Below are 19,797 nucleotides of genomic sequence, written 5' to 3' on the forward strand. Positions count from 1 at the left end.
TCAGCATTGCCACACAGCCTGTCACTTCTAATTAAGTTAGAGTTCCTAGCCAGGAAATAAGAGCCTCGTGGACACAGATTCACCTTCCCTGAGGTGACAGAGCTGGAAAAGACATTATGAGCCCATTTTCCCCCTGATGCAATAGTACTGCAAGGTTTTCCTCTCCACTCATCTCATGTAGCGAGATTTGAATAACTCCCCCCAGCTCCCCAGAGTTACATTCCATCCTCCCCAATTCATTTACATTTCCATCAGCTTGAGCTGTCATTCAAACAGAGACAAACAGGGGGAGAGCTGCAGTGGCACAGGAGCCAGCAAACAGAGCTGTAAACAAGGGAGTTTGAGTGGGAGTTTGCAGGGGGAGTTTGGGGGAAGACTAAGAGAGGCAGGCAGAGGATCAGACAGGCTAGTGACGGGAGTGTGCAGTGTTCTAGCAGTGTTTTAGTGCTTGTTCGGGGTGTTTTGCTATGGGTGGTAGTGTTTTGGTTTGGTTTGGTTTGTGTTTCCCAGATTTACAGGATTTAGGTGAGAAGTCTATGACAGATGCAGAGGCTGTAGTGGTAGTGACCCAAGCAGTGGAAGACACAATGAAGATGACCAGATGTGGAAGCTGCAGCATGTACATGATCCCGGAGGGGGTACCTGATAAGAGTTTCATCTGCATGAAGTGCCGCCTGATAGAGCTGATGGAAGAAAAAATCCGAGGATTGGAGATGCAGGTGGAAACTCTGGTTGAGTTTAGAAGGGGGATCGAGCGGATGATGGAGTAAGAACATGAGGAGTCTGAATGGAAAAGTTCAGACTTGCAGATGGAAACAGGACCAAAGAACTCTGAGGGGAGACTGCTGGGTGAGGAAAGTGGACAGTGGAAGCATGTGACTAAGAGAACCAGGCAGAGGAAAAGACAGGCTAGTGAAGGAGAAATAGAGCTCAGGAACAGGTTTGCGGAGTTGGAAAATGAAGAAGAAGGGGCACAGCAGGTGGTCGCTGAAGGTGAGAGGGCAAGGAACAAGAGAAGAGCAGCTAGTCCTATAAGAAGAAGGGAAGAGTCAATGGAGATAACAACACCAAACATGAGCCCCAGGAGATTACGTGATGGGTTGTGGAGGATTGCAAGGGTGAATAGGAATCGAGAGGACTTGCAGCCAGAGGGAACAGGGGATAGACCGGAGAATCACACCATCACCAGGAAAAGGCAGGTCTACGTGATTGGAGACTCCTTACTGAGAAGAATAGACAGGCCTGTAACCAGAGCTGATCCAGAGAACAGAAGGATGTGCTGTCTGTCGGGTGCTAATATACGGGATATGGACCTGAGGCTGAAGAGGATCCTAACGGAAGCAGGAAAGAATCCGCTGATTGTCCTTCATGTGAGAACAAATGATTCGGCTAGATTCTCACTGGAACGTATCAAGGGAGACTATGCCAGGCTGGGGAAGACGCTTAAGGAAATCGAGGCTTAGATGATCTTCAGCAGGATTCTGCCTGTTCCTAGAGAAGGGCAACAAAGGTGTGACAAGATTATGATGATCAACAGATGGCTCAGGCCGTGGTGCTATAAGGAGGGCTTTGGGATGTATGGCCACTGCGTGGCATTCATGGACAGAGGACTGTTCTCTCGGGATGGACTTCTCCTGAGTAGGGAGGGAAATAGACTTCTAGAATGGAGGCTGGCACAACTGATTAAGAGAGCTTTAAACTAGGAATTGGGGGGAGAAGGTTGGGAGATGTCCAGGTAATCTCCACGCCAGATTTTAACTTTGAGAGGGAAGAAAACGAAGAAAGAAAGGATACAGCCGTGTGTAGGAGAATGGACATATGGAGGAAGGATAGTGTAGATACCATTCTAATAGGTGATACTGGTGGTAGAATGTCTGGGCCTAATTGGGTAAAAATGTGAGCAAAGCCAAACAGCAAGAATTAAGATGTTTGTACACCAATGCGAGGAGCCTAGGTAACAAAATTGAGGAACTAGAGTTACTGGTGCAGGAACTGAAACTGGATATTATAGAGATAACAGAAACATGGTGGAATAGTAGTCATGACTGGAGTACAGATATTGAAGGTATCAGAGGGGTAGCCATGTTAGTCTGGATCTGTAAATAGCAACACAGAGTCCTGTGGCACCCGAAGGGTATGTGCTTTTTAGGAAAGACAGAAATAAAGGCAAAGTTGGTGGAGTAGCATTGTATATCAGTGATGAGGTAGACTGTAAAGAAATAAGAAGGGATGGAATGGATAAGACTGAGTCTGTCTGGGCAAAAATCACATTGGGGAAGAAAGCTACTAGAGCCTCCCCTGAGAGAGTGCTTGGGGTGTGCTATAGACCACCGGGATCTGCTTTAGATATGGATAGAGACCTTTTTAATGTTTTTAATGAAGTAAATACTAATAGGAATTGTGTGATCACGGGAGACTTTAACTTCCCAGATATAGACTGGAGGACAAGTGCTTGTAATAATAATAGGGCTCAGATTTTCCTAGATGCGATAGCTGATGGATTCCTTCACCAAGAATTTGCTGAACCAACAAGAGGGGATGCCATTTTAGATTTGCTTTTGGTGAGTAGTGAGGACCTCATAGAAGAAATGGTTGTAGGGGACAACCTTGGTTCAAGCGACCATGAGCTAATTCAGTTTAAACTAAATGGAAGGATAAACAAAAATAGATCTGTGACTAGGGCTTTTGATTTCAAAAGGGCTAACTTTAAAAAATTAAGGAAATTAGTTAGGGAAGTGGATTGGACTGAAGAACTTGGGGATCTAAAGGTGGAGGAAGCCTGGAATTACTTCAAGTCAAAGTTGCAGAAACTATCAGAAGCCTGCATCCCAAGAAAGGGGAAAAAATTCATAGGCAGGAGTTGTAGACCAAGCTGGATGAGCAAGCATCTCAGAGAGGTGATTAAGAAAAAAAGAAAGCCTACAAGGAGTGGAAGATGGGAGTGATCAGCAAGGAAAGCTACCTTACTGAGGTCAGAACATGTAGGGATAAAGTGAGAAAGGCCAAAAACCATGTAGAGTTGGACCTTGCAAAGGGAATTAAAACCAATAGTAAAAGGTTCTATAGCCATATAAATAAGAAGAAAAAAAAGAAAGAAGTGGGATTGAGGATGGAGTGGAGGTTAAGGATAATCTAGGTATGGCCCAATATCTAAACAAATACTTTGCCTCAGTCTTTAATGAGGCTAATGAGGAGTTTAGGGATAATGGTAGAATGACAGCTTAATAGGACTAAATGGGGGGCCCAGATAATCTTCATCCAAGAATATTAAAGGAACTGGCACATGAAATTGCAAGCCCATTAGCAAGAATTTTTAATGAATCTGTAAACTCAGGGGTTATACTATATGACTGCTAATTGCTAACATAGTTCCTATCTTTAAGAAAAGGGGGAAAAAGTGATCCGGGCAACTACAGGCCTGTTAGTTTGACATCTGTAGTATACAAGGTCTTGGAAAAATTTTTGAAGGAGAAAGTAGTTAAGGACATTGAGGTAAACGGTAATTCAGACAAATTACAACATGGTTTTACAAAAGGTAGATAGTGCCAAACCAACCTGATCTCCTTCTTTGAGAAGGTAACAGATTTTTTAGACAAAGGAAACACAGTGGATCTAATTTACCTGGATTTCAGTAAGAAATTTGATATAGTACTACATGGGGAATTATTAGCTAAATTGGAAAAGATGGGGATCAATATGAAAATTGAAAGGTGGATAAGGACCTGGTTAAAGGGGAGACTACAATGAGTCGTACTGAAAGGTGAACTGTCAGGCTGGAGGGAGGTTACTAGTGGAGTTCCTCAGGGATAGGTTTGGGGACCAATCTTATTTAACCTTTTTATTACTGACCTTGGCACAAAAAGTGGGAATGTGCTAATAAAGTTTGCGGATGACACAAAGCTGGGAGGTATTGCCAGTACAGAGAAGGACCGGGATATCCTACAGGAAGATCTGCATGACCTCGTAAACTGGAGTAATAGTAATAGGATGAAATTTAAAGTGAAAAGTGCAAGGTCATGCGTTTAGGGATTAATAACAAGAATTATTGTTATAAGCTGGGGACGCATCAGTTGGAAGTAACAGAGGAGGAGAAGGACTTTGGAGTATTGTTTGATCACAGGATGACTATGAGCTGCCAATGTGATATGGCCGTGAAAAAAGCTAATGCGGTCTTGAGATGCATCAGGCGAGGTATTTCCAGTAGAGATAAGGAGGGGTTAGTACCGTTATACAAGGCACTGGTGAGACCTCATCTGGAATACTGTGTGCAGTTCTGGTCTCCCATGTTTAAAAAGGATGAATTCAAACTGGAACAGGTACAGAGAAGGGCTACTAGGATGATCCAAGGAATGGAAAACCTGCCTTATGAAAGGAGACTCAAAGTGCTTGGCTTGTTTAGCCTAACCAAAAGAAGGCTGAGGGGAGATATGGTTGCTCTCTACAAATATATCAGAGGGATAAATACCACGGAGGGAGAGGAATTATTTAAGCTCAGTACCAATGTGGACACAAGAACAAATGGATATAAACTGGCCATCAGGAAGTATGGACTTGACATTCTAACCATCAGAAGAGTGAAGTTCTGGAACAACCTTCCAAGGGGATCACTGGGGCAAAAGACATATCTGGCTTCATGACTCAGCTTGATAAGCTTATGGAGGGGATGGTATAATGAGATTGGTCTTCCAGATACCACACACCTCCATTTGGCAATGTAATCACTTCCCTTTTGCTCTTCTATTATACACAGTTCTCTCTTCTGAACGACAGAGATCACCATTACAAAGTAAGCCAATAGTTACCGCACAGTTGTAGCAGCACCTAGACGTTAAAACTAGTCAAAAACATTTTTTAAATTACCATAATGTCAAGGTTCTTCCCATTTCACAAGGATTTAAAACGGACCCACTTTTCATTTTCTATTCCATTTTTCATGAAGTTCTCATTAAAAATGTTGTACAATGGTTACAGAACACCAAGGAATTTACAGATTATGGCTCTGATCCTGCATGGCTCTTTATGCCAGCATGAGTTCCCATTTATATCAACCTGACAGGATCAAAGTCTAAATGAAACTGAGGTCCACTGGTACAGCTGTGTCCAGAAGACAGCCAGAGAGATGGAATGTGGGAGAGAACAGTCCCTTAGGCGGGGTGGGGGGGCACTCACTGTCTGTGCAGTATGGGTTGAAGCCTAGGGTTGAATGGACATGGAGGCTAAATTCCAGGAGGGGAAGTGGTGCTTTAAATTATGGAACATGAAGCAGAGGGGAAAGGGGCCTGAAGTGAATGGACATCACTGACCTGGAGAAGCGCCCCTTCAGGAGAGGGAAGAGCCCCTGTACTCAGATATATCTGAAGTGTTTCTTGCTGGGCGAAGCCCCTGAAATGTTTAGTGAGGCTCTGCTGCCATTCATGTGCTTTTTTCTTATATTCATGCTCAGTAGGATTAAAGTGGTTTATAATCTTTCCTGTCTGTCAAAACCCCTTTATTCTGCATTGACATCTAATTTCCCTCCAACCTCAGCTCTGTTACAAGCTAATCCTCTCTCTCTCTCTCTCTCTCTCTCTCTCTCTCTCACACACACACACACACACACACTCTCTCTCTCTCTCTCTCTCCCTACTGCCACCTGCTAGTGCAATGGATCATGGAGGCCGGGGGCCTGGGTGTGTGTGTTGGCTGCCTCTGAAAAAAGTGACATTCCACTGAACTGGCAGAACGGTCAGTGCACTCGGGGATATTGAGTCTGATAGAGTGAACAAAGGGAGGGGAAGGTAAATAGACGCCAATCATACTGTTGTTATTTCTAATTCCCATTGACTGATACTGTCAGTATGCACCAGATGCTGAGAGAGCTCCTGGAGCAACAGAATATAACTGCACTCCATGGGCCTGCAAGACAGGGATTCAGTGGAAACGTGGATAATCACGTGGACACCAGGTGGGATCTCAGGTTACAGATTCAGCTCACTTAGGGGCAGACTGCGATATCCTTAATCACTTGGGATAGTACAAGTCGCCCTGCTGAAGTCAGTGGAAGTACTTGAGGGTTTTGATGCTACTCAGGGTGAGTCAGGACATCACAATCTGGCCCTCCCAACCTGCTCCTGCTCCCAGTGAAGTCAGGAGAATACTGTCCCCAGCTTCAATGGGAATAGAATTGGAACCAAACACAGGGAGGAACTGATGCTCCAATCAGGAGACAAGAAGGGATTTCCCCCCATGGCACATTACCAGTGAGTGGCGGGGAGGGGTGGTGAGTGTTCATACCATCCTATGGAGCTCTGAGCAAGGATCATCTGTAAGGATCAGAGATGGGTCTGAGTGGGGATTGTTCGCTTTGATTTCTCAACACGATTCTCAGCCTATTGCTATCAGTAGAGAGAAGAGTAATGCCCTGTGAAAGCCTTTGACTGAATCTCTTCTTCTGGCCCAAAAGAAAATGACATTATGGTGGGGTCTATATTGGTGCAGCGCTGAGGCCTCTCTCTGTCTTTCTTTCATTTTTAAAGTGAATTGAATGCCAGTGAAAGATAGGAGACTGACAGCCCTTTTTATCCATGAGACAGCCAGTTCCAGTGCAAACCTCCCTCACCAATAGACCTTGGCTCTGAGCTACTTCAGGCTTCATGCTCATTCAGAACATGGCATCTTTGCTCAGATTGCCTGTTAGTGACATTCATAGCTACAACCGGGCAGGAACTGGAATTTCCACCTTTTCAAACATTTGCTTTCATTCCAAATCGGAACAAAAAAGAATTTAGGCATTACCCATGAAACAAGATGTATAAAAAGGTTTCGTTCCAGGACAGTCAAAAACCATTTCCTTTTGATTTTGACTTTTTTTTGAAAAAAAACCAACCAAACATTTTTATAATATAAAATACATTTCAAAATGAAAAAATCAAAATGTTCCATTTCCGAAATGGTCCAGACAGAATGTTCTGATCTTCACAAAACGCATCATTTCAATTTCTTTTTTCAAAACGAAATTTTGTCAGAATCAACATGTCCCCTTGGAAAGTTTTTTTCTGACAGAACAGCATTTTCCAACGGGAAAATATTCTGTTGGAAGATTTTCAAACATCTCTCTATGTAACAGTGCTATGCTGATGTGGACAGCAGTCTGCTAGGAATGGGACCAAGAGTCCCTTGACTTGTTTCACATAAGACACCAAACAGGAATGAGAAGGTAACAATTTTTGGTCACTACTGAGCTGTGAGGGATTGTAGCCAAGAGGTAAAGGCACATATCTCCTTACCCCAATCCTCTAAGGCATTCATTTGCTTCAATGAGGAAGGGCTTTCTATTGGCTTATATGGAATGTGTCGTGCAGGACGTAGTAGAAAGCATAAGGAGCAGATCAGAAGAGCGCAGAGGGTATTGGGGGATGAGGAGGGAGTATTTGGGAAGTCCTGGTTTACAAAGACCACAGGAGTCAATACACTGACACAGGGGCTGTGTGAAGTTTATAGTGGGTTGCTGGTGTGAAATTCCCTCTGGACAGATAATTGAGCAGAGGCAGAAGTTGGAAAGTTGCTTTTACCTGCCTGATGGTCCCCTCGGAGGTGAAGAAGTAGTACAGCATATAGCCCGGAATCAGCACCATGGAAGACAGAGCCATGAGCCAGCCGATGCCCTGTCCCCATGGGGGATAGACATATTTCTCCAGAGTCAGCGGGGTCATTTCAACCATACTGAAGAAGAAAACACCCTGAAGAAACAGGATCAGCAGTCACAGCATAGTATGGCACAAGCAGAAATATTCACAGACTTTGTCCTTTTGAGAGTTCCTTAAATTCTCACTATGAGTTATAGTCAATAATCACACACCATTCCCAACAGCCCTCCCTCCCCCGCGAGCCAGAGCTCCTGCACCGTTCCCAACAGCTCCCTTTCCGAGCCAGAGCTCCCGCACCGTTCCCAACAGCTCCCACCACAAGCCAGGGTTCCCGCACCGTTCCCAACAGCTCCCCATCCCCCCAGCCAGGACTCCTGCACCATTCTCAAGAGCTGCCTCCAAGAGCCAGGGCTCCTAGACCAGTCCCAACAGCTACCCCCACAGCCAGGGTTCCTGCACCAACTGCACCTTTCTCTCTAATCTTCTCATTCCACCAGAGACTGTTTCTACCCCATTTCCTACAGCAATTCTGGCTGAGACAGGCTGAGAATGCATGGTAATGTTTTCCCCATGGTCAGTGCTCCTAAAGGCCCCTGCCCAAGCCAGGGCACTTACATCCCTCCCTAATTCAGCTTCTGCTGCACACCACACTCCCAAACCATTTCCTAAACAGCTTCCTCTTAGCTGATTCTCAGGAGCTAAGAACTTCCCACACCCAGCATTCCCACGGCAATCCCAATAGCACCTCCTGCTGGGAGAGGAAGGGTTGGAGGGGGGAGCGGAGGAGCTGAGAGCTCATTCTATTATATCTGAAAGTGCCTCCTGCTGAGAGAGGCTTGAGAAGGGCTGAGGCTGGAGCTAGAGTGTCTGAAAGTTTTCTCCACAGCCAATAATGATTTTTAAAGTCATAAATCACCAGTTCAGCTTCTGAAATATCAAACACAGGAGCAGCATATTACTAACTGCATGTTCTAGGCCAAGCTCCCCCTTTCCTTCTGAGAGTCAGTTGCAGGGATTCAGGTGGGAGAATAAAAGAGGCTCCGCATATTTCTTTTCCTGCCAGTCGCTTTGACTCTTCTTAGGATCAACTTGAGGTTAATGTCAGATCTGGATTTGGATCAGAGTTACCTAGATTAAAAATTTAGTGTTTCCCCCAGTCACAGAACGATCCCAGTGAGGTGGCCCTTCTAGATCAACCTCCCCAAAGAGAGTTAATTTGTTCTCACCACGCAAACGAGGGGAGTGAAGAAGGCCCAGCAGAGCTTCCACCAGCTGCAAGGTTGGTAGCCAATCATCTCTTCAATGTTCATGTAAAATCTGTTCACACCTACAGTGAGAAATGTGTGTTAGCAGCAGCAATGATATCTCAGCACCATTCTCATCACCTCTGTCCAGTGACCCAACACAGAACAGGAGAAGGAGGACATGTGGGATCAGAGAGGAGAGCAGACATTTAAGGTGAGCGTGGAGAAGTGTAACGCTCACTCCCCAGATAAAATGTAGAGGCCATTGACACAAACACTGAACTGGAATCTTAACAGGTACCTGGATAATTTTATGACTACTAAAAACATCTACAGCTTCCCAAGCTAAGCCCCTAGCTTAGTAATCAAGTAACAAAGGTCTAGATCGGAAGCTAGACTAGGTCATAGATTGACCTTGGAGGGGGTCAAGAAGGAATTCCCCAATACCCCAGCACTGCACAATTGGATGGGCAAGTTACTGAAGGGGGGGACTCTGGTCTCCCTCTGAAGCATCAGGCATTGGACACTGCCAGGATACCAGGGCAGATGGCTCAGCAGTCAGTTTTGGCCTAACAAATTCTATATTCATATCATACCCTCGAGAAATCCAAATCTAGAGGCCTGTGCATATTTCCATTTGTATGGGAATCTCTGTGAACATGTGCTTAGCTGAGGAAGCAAGATGAGTGTCTCCCCGGGGGTTTTCAAAAGCTTTCAGCTTTGGCCCAACACTGTAGTCAATTGTCAATCTCCGACTGACTTCAATGGCTAGTGTTGAGGGCTTTTGAAAATGGCATCTTCTATGCCTATAGATAAGCAGCAAAGGAACAAGGTGAGTTGCACTTACCATAACACCAGGAAATTGAGATGGTCTCAAAGAAGACGAGGAAGAGAAGACACATGCCGCTGGCTGAATAATAATCAAACAGCTTGAAGACATAAATGCCACCCTGAGGACACAAAGCCAAGGGGAGGGGGCCCGGTTACGGAGTACAGCCTGGGTGGGGAGCTGAGGATTAATATCATCAATACTTTTCTCTAATCATTTTGCCTTTGTATGTTAATTTCCTTGGCCCATGGAAGCCAACAAAGATGCATCATTTTGTTATAATCTAATTCCTGCCATTTTAACAGACGTACTCTGGAATGTGGTCAAGGAGTGAGTGTTCAGGCCTGGCTGAGGGTGGGGAGAGAAGCAGGACTCTCGCATGGCTGCCTCCCCCCTCTAGTGTGAGGTGAAGCCACTTTGTAAAATGAATCCATTCTGTCCCTCCTGCTGCACATCAGATGTCTCTGCAGATGTTCCATGTTCTGTGACTCATCCAGCATGAAGTCACGAAGTGGGAAATCCAGACCCTGGCCTCCATGTCACTGATCCCGGTCCCAAAGTCCGCACACAGAGCCTGGGCCTCACTGCCATACACCCAGTATACAGATCTCTGCATTAGGTCACTCACTAGGGCATGTAAACATGGAGCCTGGGCCTTAGTATCACTGCCTCGGAGCCTCACCAGACCTGCTCTCTTTTGGTTTATCTCAATCTCCTGCGTAGAGAATGTGTCACCCCACAGGGCATAGGCCCATCCTGGAAGCAACAGGAGTCCCAGCTAGACTGACCACAAGGCTGATGGTAACTTACTGAGATTTAATGTGGAGACTGCAGCTTGCTGGACAGATGACTGTGCTGGGCAAATCGCAGACCAGCAGTGGCTCTAGTGCCTTTCATGGACAATGGCCCTTCCCACAGGCTTCCTCTGCTGCTGTTATACAAGGAGGTGGATGGAAGAGCACCAGGAACAGGCGCTGGAGTGAGCACAGGGAGAGGTACCTGGGTGATGTTGGAAAATCCGACAATGTAGGAGATAAGACAGACCACAGCAATGAAGAGCTTCTTCCTGGCCCTGAGGAGATAGGGATACTCATCTATCAGGGCTGTGACAAACCCCTCCACGGTGCAGAACTGCAGGAGGAAAGACACACACACAAATACATCACCACGCTCTGCATTCCCTTGAAACACTCTTCCTCCTCCTTCCCTCACTCCCCCGGCATGGTGCCACCTCCCTCCCCTCTGAAGAATGCACCACCTCTCAGCCTGGATTTGTGTCACTTCTTCTATCTCTGTGTCCAACCGACCACTGCTTCCCTGCTGCCTGGAGGCGGTGGATGACCTCACCTACACTTCATTTCCTGTAAGAGCTCCAGAATGTAGTGATGGTGCTGAAGGGCCACCACGCTGAAGCCTGGTGTGTGTGTGTGTCAAAATCCATTCCTTCCACTTGACTGCAGGAGTTACCACAGGTAGCTGGATGATGATTGGTGTTGTGGAGAAGGAAAGGGGCAGGTGTGGAAGTGAAGGGGAGGGTGGATGAGTGGGAGGACTGGATATGCCAAGTCACGGGGAGAAGGTGGGGGAAATAGAGAAGGGCATGGGTATGGGAGACCATCAAGTGGGGGAAGATATGGGTGTGGAAAGCTGTGGGCAAGAGGATAAATGGCAAGGGAACTGGAAGTCACTTCAGATTAAGAGTGGTAATGGGATGAGAGGGAAGTGGGCACAGAAAGTCACTGGAGCAAATGTGCATGGGGAAGTCCTAGGGGACTTGTGTGAGGAGTAGTGGAGGTGGAGAGGAAGGCTGAAGCAGTAAATACCAACGGGATACACACCTCTCCATGTCCTAACTAGATCACATGGAATACACAGGTAGAGATGGCCAAATAGTGTGATGCTCCTAGTGCAATCCACATAACACGGTATCTTGTTTCATGATGATTACTGACACATAGTGGATCTAAATTCCAGAGCAGAAGCATGGTCTAACAGCTTGTGCACCTGGCTAGGGACTTGGAGGCCCCAAGGTCTAATCCTGACACTCATGTGGCACGTGACCTTGGACAAGTCATTAAGGCTAAAGATTTCAAACCTGGATGCCTAAAGTTAGACACCCAAATAGAACATTTAGGCACCTAAATAAAAATGGCCTGATTTATAGCTGTGCTGAGCTCCTGCGGTTCTCACTGACATCAGCTGGAGTTGCGAGTGCTCCGTACCTCTGAAGAGCAGGCCATTGCTGTGTTTCCTCTTTCACATTGCTTAGGCTGCTGGTGTGCTGAGTCCACTGCCTATCGTGCTGGCCAATAGTGTCTCATTGTTTCCTTGTCCTCACCCCTCCCCTCCCATCGGTCTGTCTGTCTCCAGCTGTTATCTCTTGCTGTATGCTCAGAGTATAAGATCTTTGGGGCAGGGACAGTCTTTTGTTTTGTGTTTGTGCAGCACCTAGCACAATGGCAGTCTGAGGTCTGTGATTGGGGCTCCCAGGCGCTAGCATAATACAAATAATAAATAATAATTGTTATTACTCTGTGTACTCACTTCCTTCTTTCTCTTTACAGTGGCTTTGGTGTGTTTTCTGAAATGTTTCCCTTTCCTCATTATATTGTTGTGTCTCTTCATTATTCCTGTTGCTTTTCGATTATCGGCGTCTGCCCCCCCACCCCAAACCTGAGTTGGTGATCCTGTTATTTCCTGTTTCTTATTTCCATTCCTGATTCTCCTCCACTCTTCCCCCCCACTCCCTTGTCAGGGTCTAGTCACTCCATCAATGGTGGGGCAGGAGACTCCGTAGAATATTGAGTCACTGACAGGCTGGCCCCTCACATCAATTAGCAGACAAGAGAGTTTTCCCACAGCCCGAGGGGCATTCAGCCCCCACCACAGGATACAAAGAACTCGCACTGGCTTCTGGGAGAGCTCTTTGTATCATGCAGGAGAAGACGACGGCCCAAAGGGAGTTTAACTGCAGAAAAACAGCTGTGCAGTGGATAGGCTTGTGAGTGGGTGTTTCTGCTCTGCAGGACTTGATTCCATCAGCGAAAAATGCTCATGAATAACCTGTAAGAGATGGCATCACATGGGACACACGCGGGCTTGGAATCACAAGGTGCCACTAACTCCCCTGGTGGAGCAAACGCCTGACCTGGAAACTGGTAGTTAAAAGGAATCATTAGCATATTATGCAAGAGGGTCTAGATGCAAGAGAACTAAACCCACGAGTGAAAACGGGTGCATGTGTCTGGGCATATCAATTTATGCCACTGCAGCTGTGAATAAGAATTTGTGATGTCCCTCATGGAGCGAAGAGACAGGACTTAGAGGTAGTAAATACACAAAGGATTCTTTACTGATGCTACTGGACACAGACAGACCCTGTTATTCCCCTTGACTCTCCAGCAACCTGTGCTGACTAGTGTCACCAGAAGCGGTTCTCCTTAAGCCCAGGTGTGACCAGGCTGAGTCCCGACTCTGTCCTCCCCAGAGCACACAGACCCGGAGTTAGGCCCCGATTCAGCAAAGTGCTTAAACACATTCTTCACTTTAAGCACATGCTTAAGGGCTTTGTTGAACCGGGATAGACTTAAGCGCATGTTGAAAGTTAAACATGTGCCTAAGTGCTTCACGGAAATGGGCCCTGAGGCACAATTTTTTAAAGGTATTAGGTGTTGCGCTGCTTAGCATTGCAATGCCTAGCTGATTTCGGAGTCTAAATCCCCTTGAGAGTCGATAGGATTTAGGAAATGAGATTTGGACTCCTAAATCAGTTAGGTGTTCAACACTGAGCTCAGCAACATCTTACTGACCAAAGCACCCCTCCCCCATGGGGTTTGGTTTTATTGGTAGCTGATAAACATTACCAGAACATAAACCTCAACCTTAGCTTCCCTCCCAAGCTTGGGTGTCCCTCCAGGACCAACTCTGCCCTCTCTCCAGGGAACCACTCCCACCTCCCTTCTAGCGCCGGTGCAATAACGAGCTGCTAGGATGACCAGACAGCAAGTGTGAAATATCGGGACGGGTGGGGGGGTAATAGGATCCTATATAAGAAAAAGCCCCCACAATCGGGACTGTCCCTATAAAATCGGGACATCTGGTCACCCTACGAGCTGCACCTGCTACAATGAGCCAGCAGAACTTCAGCAGCCTTCTGAAGGGTTCTAGCACCTGTTAAGGATGTGGTTTGACACAAGAGCCTTACCACCTTGCTGCACCGGGCCTGGACTAAGCAGTCATGGACTGGGCTGCTGACCGTCCTGTAGAATACGTTCCTGTGCACAACCAAGGCTTTCTGAGAACATGTGGGGCCTTATTGTCAAAAATGGCAGCCTGAAGTACTTGTGCAATAGCACATTTGCATTTGTGTGCTCAGTTATCGCAACACATGCAAATCAGGAGCCTGTGTGTACTAATGACTAGCCAGGCACCTAACCTACCTATTTGCATGCACAGTTGTTACTGCATGAGCAAATGTAGGCATATTTTTTGCATGCAGAAGCCGGCATCGTGGGTTCTACGCTGTATGTGTAAATCATACACTGAATGAGGAAATCTCCAGTACGCAGATAGAAACCCTCAACATCTATTTATCTGTTTTTCTAAATGCTTGTTTTGCTTTTGATGCCTCATGCACCCCCCCCTCCCCCAGGCACTGACAGCCCCCTAAGAGCTCCAGGCCTGTGAGACTGACAGTCATATGGGACTCTAAGACTTTCAGGTGATATTTGAGAAGCAAAGGCATCAATAATTCCACACAGTGTTTAGGAGATTTATTGTCGTGTATCGAACTATTTACGAGAGCCGAGTGAATGATCCATAGAGAATAGTTCTGTCAGTGAACTTAGCTACTTTGGGAACATTTACTATTTATTTGAGATTGTTTGCCAAATAATATCTGCAATAAGTCCTGGTCTGAGCTGTTCGGTGGGAGCATTCAGCATGTGAAACTCCAGCTGGGTTGATTAGATTTGATTGGACATTAGGTGTGACAGTTGGGGAATATGTCTGCGTCCATTTATGAATTTCATGTGGTTTTATGAACGCTATCTGTAATTGCAACCAGTTTGTTATTATAGATCAGATCATCCATTTTGCAGCATTTTGTAGTGGAGAGGTTATGTAGGAGTGAGGGGAGGGAGGGAGGAAGGAAGATGTGACAGAGCAATCAAGGGCCATCAACACTGAGCAAATTTCCCCTGCTCAAACAATAGGGTTTCTGTCAGCAGGGCCTTTGGCTTTGAATGGACTCTCTTCACAGAAATCTGTCTGTGGAGAGGAGGAGCTGGAATCCTACCCCTCCCCCATCTAATCCAATCTTTTTGACAAGGTAGTTGCTTTCTAAGCCAAGGAAGCCATTTCATCACCAGATACAGAAGGCAAGCTGGAGTGAGTGGAGGAAGGAAGGACTCTATCTCCCCGAAGGCCTTGAACCAAACCCAGAACTCACAAACAAAACTCTCTTGTGCTTTTTAAGAGTAAGGGGTGTGTGTTTATGTTTAAGAAATCCCTTTACTAAGCCTGTGTTTCCTTGTTTTACCTACACATTGCCCTGAAGGGGTTAACTAGAAACCAGAGCTCCCACCACCAGGTGGGCTCTACAAGGAACTTGTCTAAGTCTTGGTCTACACTTAAAATTTTGATCAACATAGCTACAGAGCTCAGGGGTGTAAAAAATCCACACCTCTGAGCACCATAGCTAAGTCGACCTAACCTCCGATGTAGACGCAACAAGGTTGACAGAAGAATTCTTTCATCAACCTAGCTACTGCTGCTCGGGGAGGTGGATTACCTACAGCAACAGAAAAACCCCTTCCATCTCTGCAGGAAGCATCTGCTCTATGGCTATTATGTCACTACCTGGACCCAGGGACTATGAAGCATGTAGGATTCAGCAATCAGATCCCATCACAACAGGCTGGTGTCCTTCCAGAGAGTGGGACTAGACCAGGCCACGGCACAAGGTTTCCTATAAGGTGTGGGCTTTCTCCTGCACTGCCCCATACGCACAGAATGCCCTCCTGGAATTAACTGGGAAGGGCACTATCATCTTCCCCTTCCAAACCCACTGCTTCTGTAAGCCTTTCAAGGAATCAGTCAGTGTCTGGTGATTTGGATGTGTCACTCAGGAATAGCTGATATTTCCTTTGATAAAGTAAGCTAACTTGCCTGTGTCTGTACTATACCCTGTACAATAGGGCCAGGAGCTACTGCAGTACAAAGAAATCCTGGTGCCTGTGTTCTCTGACTTTGAGTGGTATCTCTTGGAATCAGGTCTCCCAGGTGAATACTCACAATTCCTATTGCCAAATTCACCTTCTATAAATATTCTCTAGTAGTTGCTTAAAATTTCCCTTGTACGTGGACATTCCTGCCAGCAAACTCATTCAGCAGAAATGAATACTTGCAGACCCCAGGCAAATAAGGGGCATCGGAGAGGCAGCATGAGCCAGTGGATGGGGAACTGGCCCAGGGGACCTGGAATTTATTCCCAGCTCTGCCACTCACCTGATGGGTGACCCTGGGCAACACTTCACCTCCCTGTGCCTCCATTTCCCCTCACACCTTTTTTCTGTTTTGTCTATTTGGATTGTAAGATCTTCAGAGCAGGGACTGTCTCCTATTATGTATTTGTACCTGCCTAGCACAAGGAGGGCCTGATCTTAGTTGAGTTGTCTAGATGCTACCTTAATGCCAATAACAATGAAAAACAAAGCAGGAGGGGATTCAACTCTTTATCCGGTGAACATTCATAGATTTGAGGTATCCACACAGCTCTGCTGTTTACCCAGAAATGTTTTTTTCAGGCACCTGAGCTTGCCTAATGCTGCATTCCCATCCCAGCTCAGTGTGCTCTCTATGGGCTGAGGAGTACACAAGCCCTCCACAGACCCCAACCAAAAGAGAGCTTTTACAGGATTAATTGGTTGGCTACCTGGCTATTTTGATGCTCATGCTATCAAAAATTATGCAAGTTATCATGTGCAAAATACATAAGTACCATTCAGTCCCTTCTTTTTTGGTGTGTGTGGGTTGGGATCTTCTGGTACACCTGATATTGCTCCGTCCAGTGTCCTCACAGGATATTCTTGTAGAGCCACAACTCACGTTCCTCTGGCAGGAAAGAGGTCTGGCTGTAGCTCATCTGGAACCTCGCTGCCAGTACTAGCCAGAGCACCAGCCAGACGCTGTGCCTGCTCCCTCTATGACATTGCCAGACATTTACCCAGGGTGCTTGAGAAACTGAGAACACTTTCACTGCCACTAGTGTTGTCTCTTTTTACTAGAGATGGGGCTGAGGCGAAACACTAAACACCCCCAAATTCTGGAAGAGTTCAGAGCCAAAGCCTAGCTCTCTACCTCTGCCCTGTCACTACTTTTTGAAAAGTGGATCCTTAGCATTGCACCAGCACATTGTGATGCGACTGACTCTTGGCACATTGCATAGACATAATCTTTCCCAGGCTCAGGACTACAGCTGTTCCAAAAAATGGAATTTACGTCCCAAATTGGGGACAACAACCTGAAATAACAAAACATTTCACAGAATAGGAGACCACCGTGCATCATGGGAGATGTAGTCTGTCCAAGGAGCTGAGCCCATATAGAAGGACAATGAGGGCATAAGATACCTAAACTACAACTCCCATGAGGCACTTTGGTAGCTCAGGTGTATGCAAATTAATATCTGAATTTTTCATTTGAATGAAAAAGAGCTTTCAAAAGAGACTGACGGGAAAATGGTGGCCACTTTTTAAGACTGCCTTGTTTTGCAGGTACACAGACTATTGATCATTACTATTACAACTATTGCTTTATACTGTGGCACTGACCGGAGGCCCCATCATACTAGGCACTGTGCACAGACAGAATAAAAGGATGGTTCCTGCCCACTACAGTTTACAGGGCCAGAGCTCATCAGCAAATGCGAGATTACCCCACAAATAACTGATTATATGGATGGGACAGATTGAAGTCTATAGGAGATCAGCCACAAAAGATTTGCGATAGGAAAGGGACTTATTAAGACAGGACAGGAGGTCACCTCATATACAACTGGTTATGTGGACAGGGTTCATCAGGAGTACAGGAGATCACTCCACTGAATATCTGCCCAGAATGGAGGATCTCATTGCTGAGTGAGAGAAATCACTCTATACAAGACCTACGTTCCCTGTAAGCTGTGCAGCTGGGAAGCCGCTCAGCAGGCTATCAAGTGCCGCGCAGTTCAGGTGTCCCTCCCTCCACTGCTGTGTGCTATCCCTGCCCTGGAGCTCTCCCAGGAGCCTCCTGCTTGCTGTGCAGAGCAAGGGGGTGGGGTGCTGATGTCAGGGTGTCCCCCTGCCCCTGTACACCATTTCCACAGAGCCGGGGGGCGGAGACACACAATAAGGCTCAGGATGGAGGGAGCTTGCTGGCAGCTGCTGCTGTGTCTAAACTTGCTGATCTGCTTAAAAGGGCAACACACTTCTCTGTCTGTCACACACACACACACACACACACACACACACACACACACACACATACACACACACACACACTGTCTTTCACACTCACCTTCCAACACATACTTGTATTGTTGTTCTTACTTGTTGATACTTCTTTGAAAATGTGTTATTTTAGTGTTTTGACTGGTCTATGCATTTCATAATTTTTATTTCTCTCTTACATTTAAATTTAATTCTTTGAATAGTGAGTTCTAAAATACCTAACCTGTCCTGGCTGGAGTAATTATCCCTATGGTAACTTTTTAAAAATATATATTATATCTAGGTTTTTGGTTTCTATTGGTGGCACACATCCGCACATTACCTCAATATGGTGCACATAACAAAATTCATTCTGCACATGGATGGAAAAAATTAGATGGAACACTGTACAGGACTGACAGAGGAGGACAGACAACTGTCATCCATGGCGGTTCTCATCTAACCACAACTTTGCTTCTTACCCCACTTTCCCCAGTGTATTGTCTCACCTGGGTGTCAAGGCCTAACATCATTAACATGGAGAAGAAGAGAATCGACCAGAGAGGGGACATGGGTAGCTGCATGATGACCTGTGGGTAGGCGAGGAAAGCCAGTCCTGGACCTACCAGAATAAAAATATATTGAAAAGTTTATGTTTCTAAAGCGCTTTAACAATGAGGTACGTCAGAGTTCAGTATGACTATTAAACCGAGAGATGGCAAAAGCAAAAACTTGCCCATATTTTAATATGGGCTCCACGAAAATCTGCCCCCTTGGCCTGTATTGCACAAAGGAGCGGTGAGGGACTTGAGAATCCATTCATCTTTTCCTCCATTTAAACAACAATGCCATTTTGTTACCATAATCAATGATGCAGGAACAGACTGGGAGATTGAACATTTTCCTGGAAATGCATATACTTTGTTACTGAGAATTAGGGTTGGTCAAACAATTTCCAACAGAATTTTTTCGGTCCCAAAATGCCATTTAGTCAAAATTGAAACTTTCTGGGGAAACATGTCGATTGCAATAAAATTTAGTTTGGGGGAAAACTGAAAATAAAAGACCCTCTTTGATAAGGTTGAAAATGGAATTCAGAACAAAAATGTCAGAATTTCCCACTAAAAGGAAACATTGAGTTTCAGCCAGCTCTTGTGAGAATACTGATCGGATCAGAGCTTAGCTACTCCGTGGGAAAGCTCTAACAAAGGGCTACGCCCATAAAGAGCCTCCTTAAGTGCAGCAATCCTGAGCAATAGACAATCCAGGTGTAGAACAACAAACCTCAGAATTTCCTGTGTTGAGAACCTGAGAGGAAAGAGCACCTGAGTCTATCAGGAATAGGCTTCCAAATTCCTCTGGGACCCAGGCCATTCCTCACATCTGTTCAGCTTGGCAAAGAATTTGCCAGATGGCTCATTCCCAATCTCCTGAGCCATCCAGTCCTACAACTCTGTACGATCTCAGGAAATTGAATTACACACTTGTGCCCCAGTCAGGAAGGCTCAGTGAGAACACCATGCTGATCGACAAAATGCTATTCACTAGGATCACATTCTGAACATTTGGAACCTGTTTTCTTTTCTGGGGTCATTTTCACTCACTTCATGGGCCAGACCTTCAGACGTGAA

General features: G+C 45.9%; 1 protein-coding gene across 1 annotated transcript in view; it reads right to left on the reverse strand.

Annotated features, from left to right (window-relative positions):
- Positions 1-240: 240 nt before the first annotated feature.
- LOC117867204 (sodium- and chloride-dependent GABA transporter 1-like) overlaps positions 241-19,797 on the reverse strand; it is a 45,448-nt gene continuing 25,891 nt past the window's right edge. The window contains exons 7-12 of the mRNA XM_034752032.1: positions 18,676-18,788; positions 10,698-10,829; positions 9,717-9,819; positions 8,852-8,952; positions 7,551-7,718; positions 241-261 (exon numbers count right to left, since the gene is read on the reverse strand). Coding sequence (XP_034607923.1) covers positions 241-261; positions 7,551-7,718; positions 8,852-8,952; positions 9,717-9,819; positions 10,698-10,829; positions 18,676-18,788 — 638 coding nt within the window. The remainder of the gene's footprint in view (positions 262-7,550; positions 7,719-8,851; positions 8,953-9,716; positions 9,820-10,697; positions 10,830-18,675; positions 18,789-19,797) is intronic.

The sequence above is a fragment of the Trachemys scripta genome, chromosome 17 (genome assembly GCF_013100865.1).
Source record: "Trachemys scripta elegans isolate TJP31775 chromosome 17, CAS_Tse_1.0, whole genome shotgun sequence".
Classification (NCBI taxonomy): domain Eukaryota; kingdom Metazoa; phylum Chordata; order Testudines; family Emydidae; genus Trachemys; species Trachemys scripta.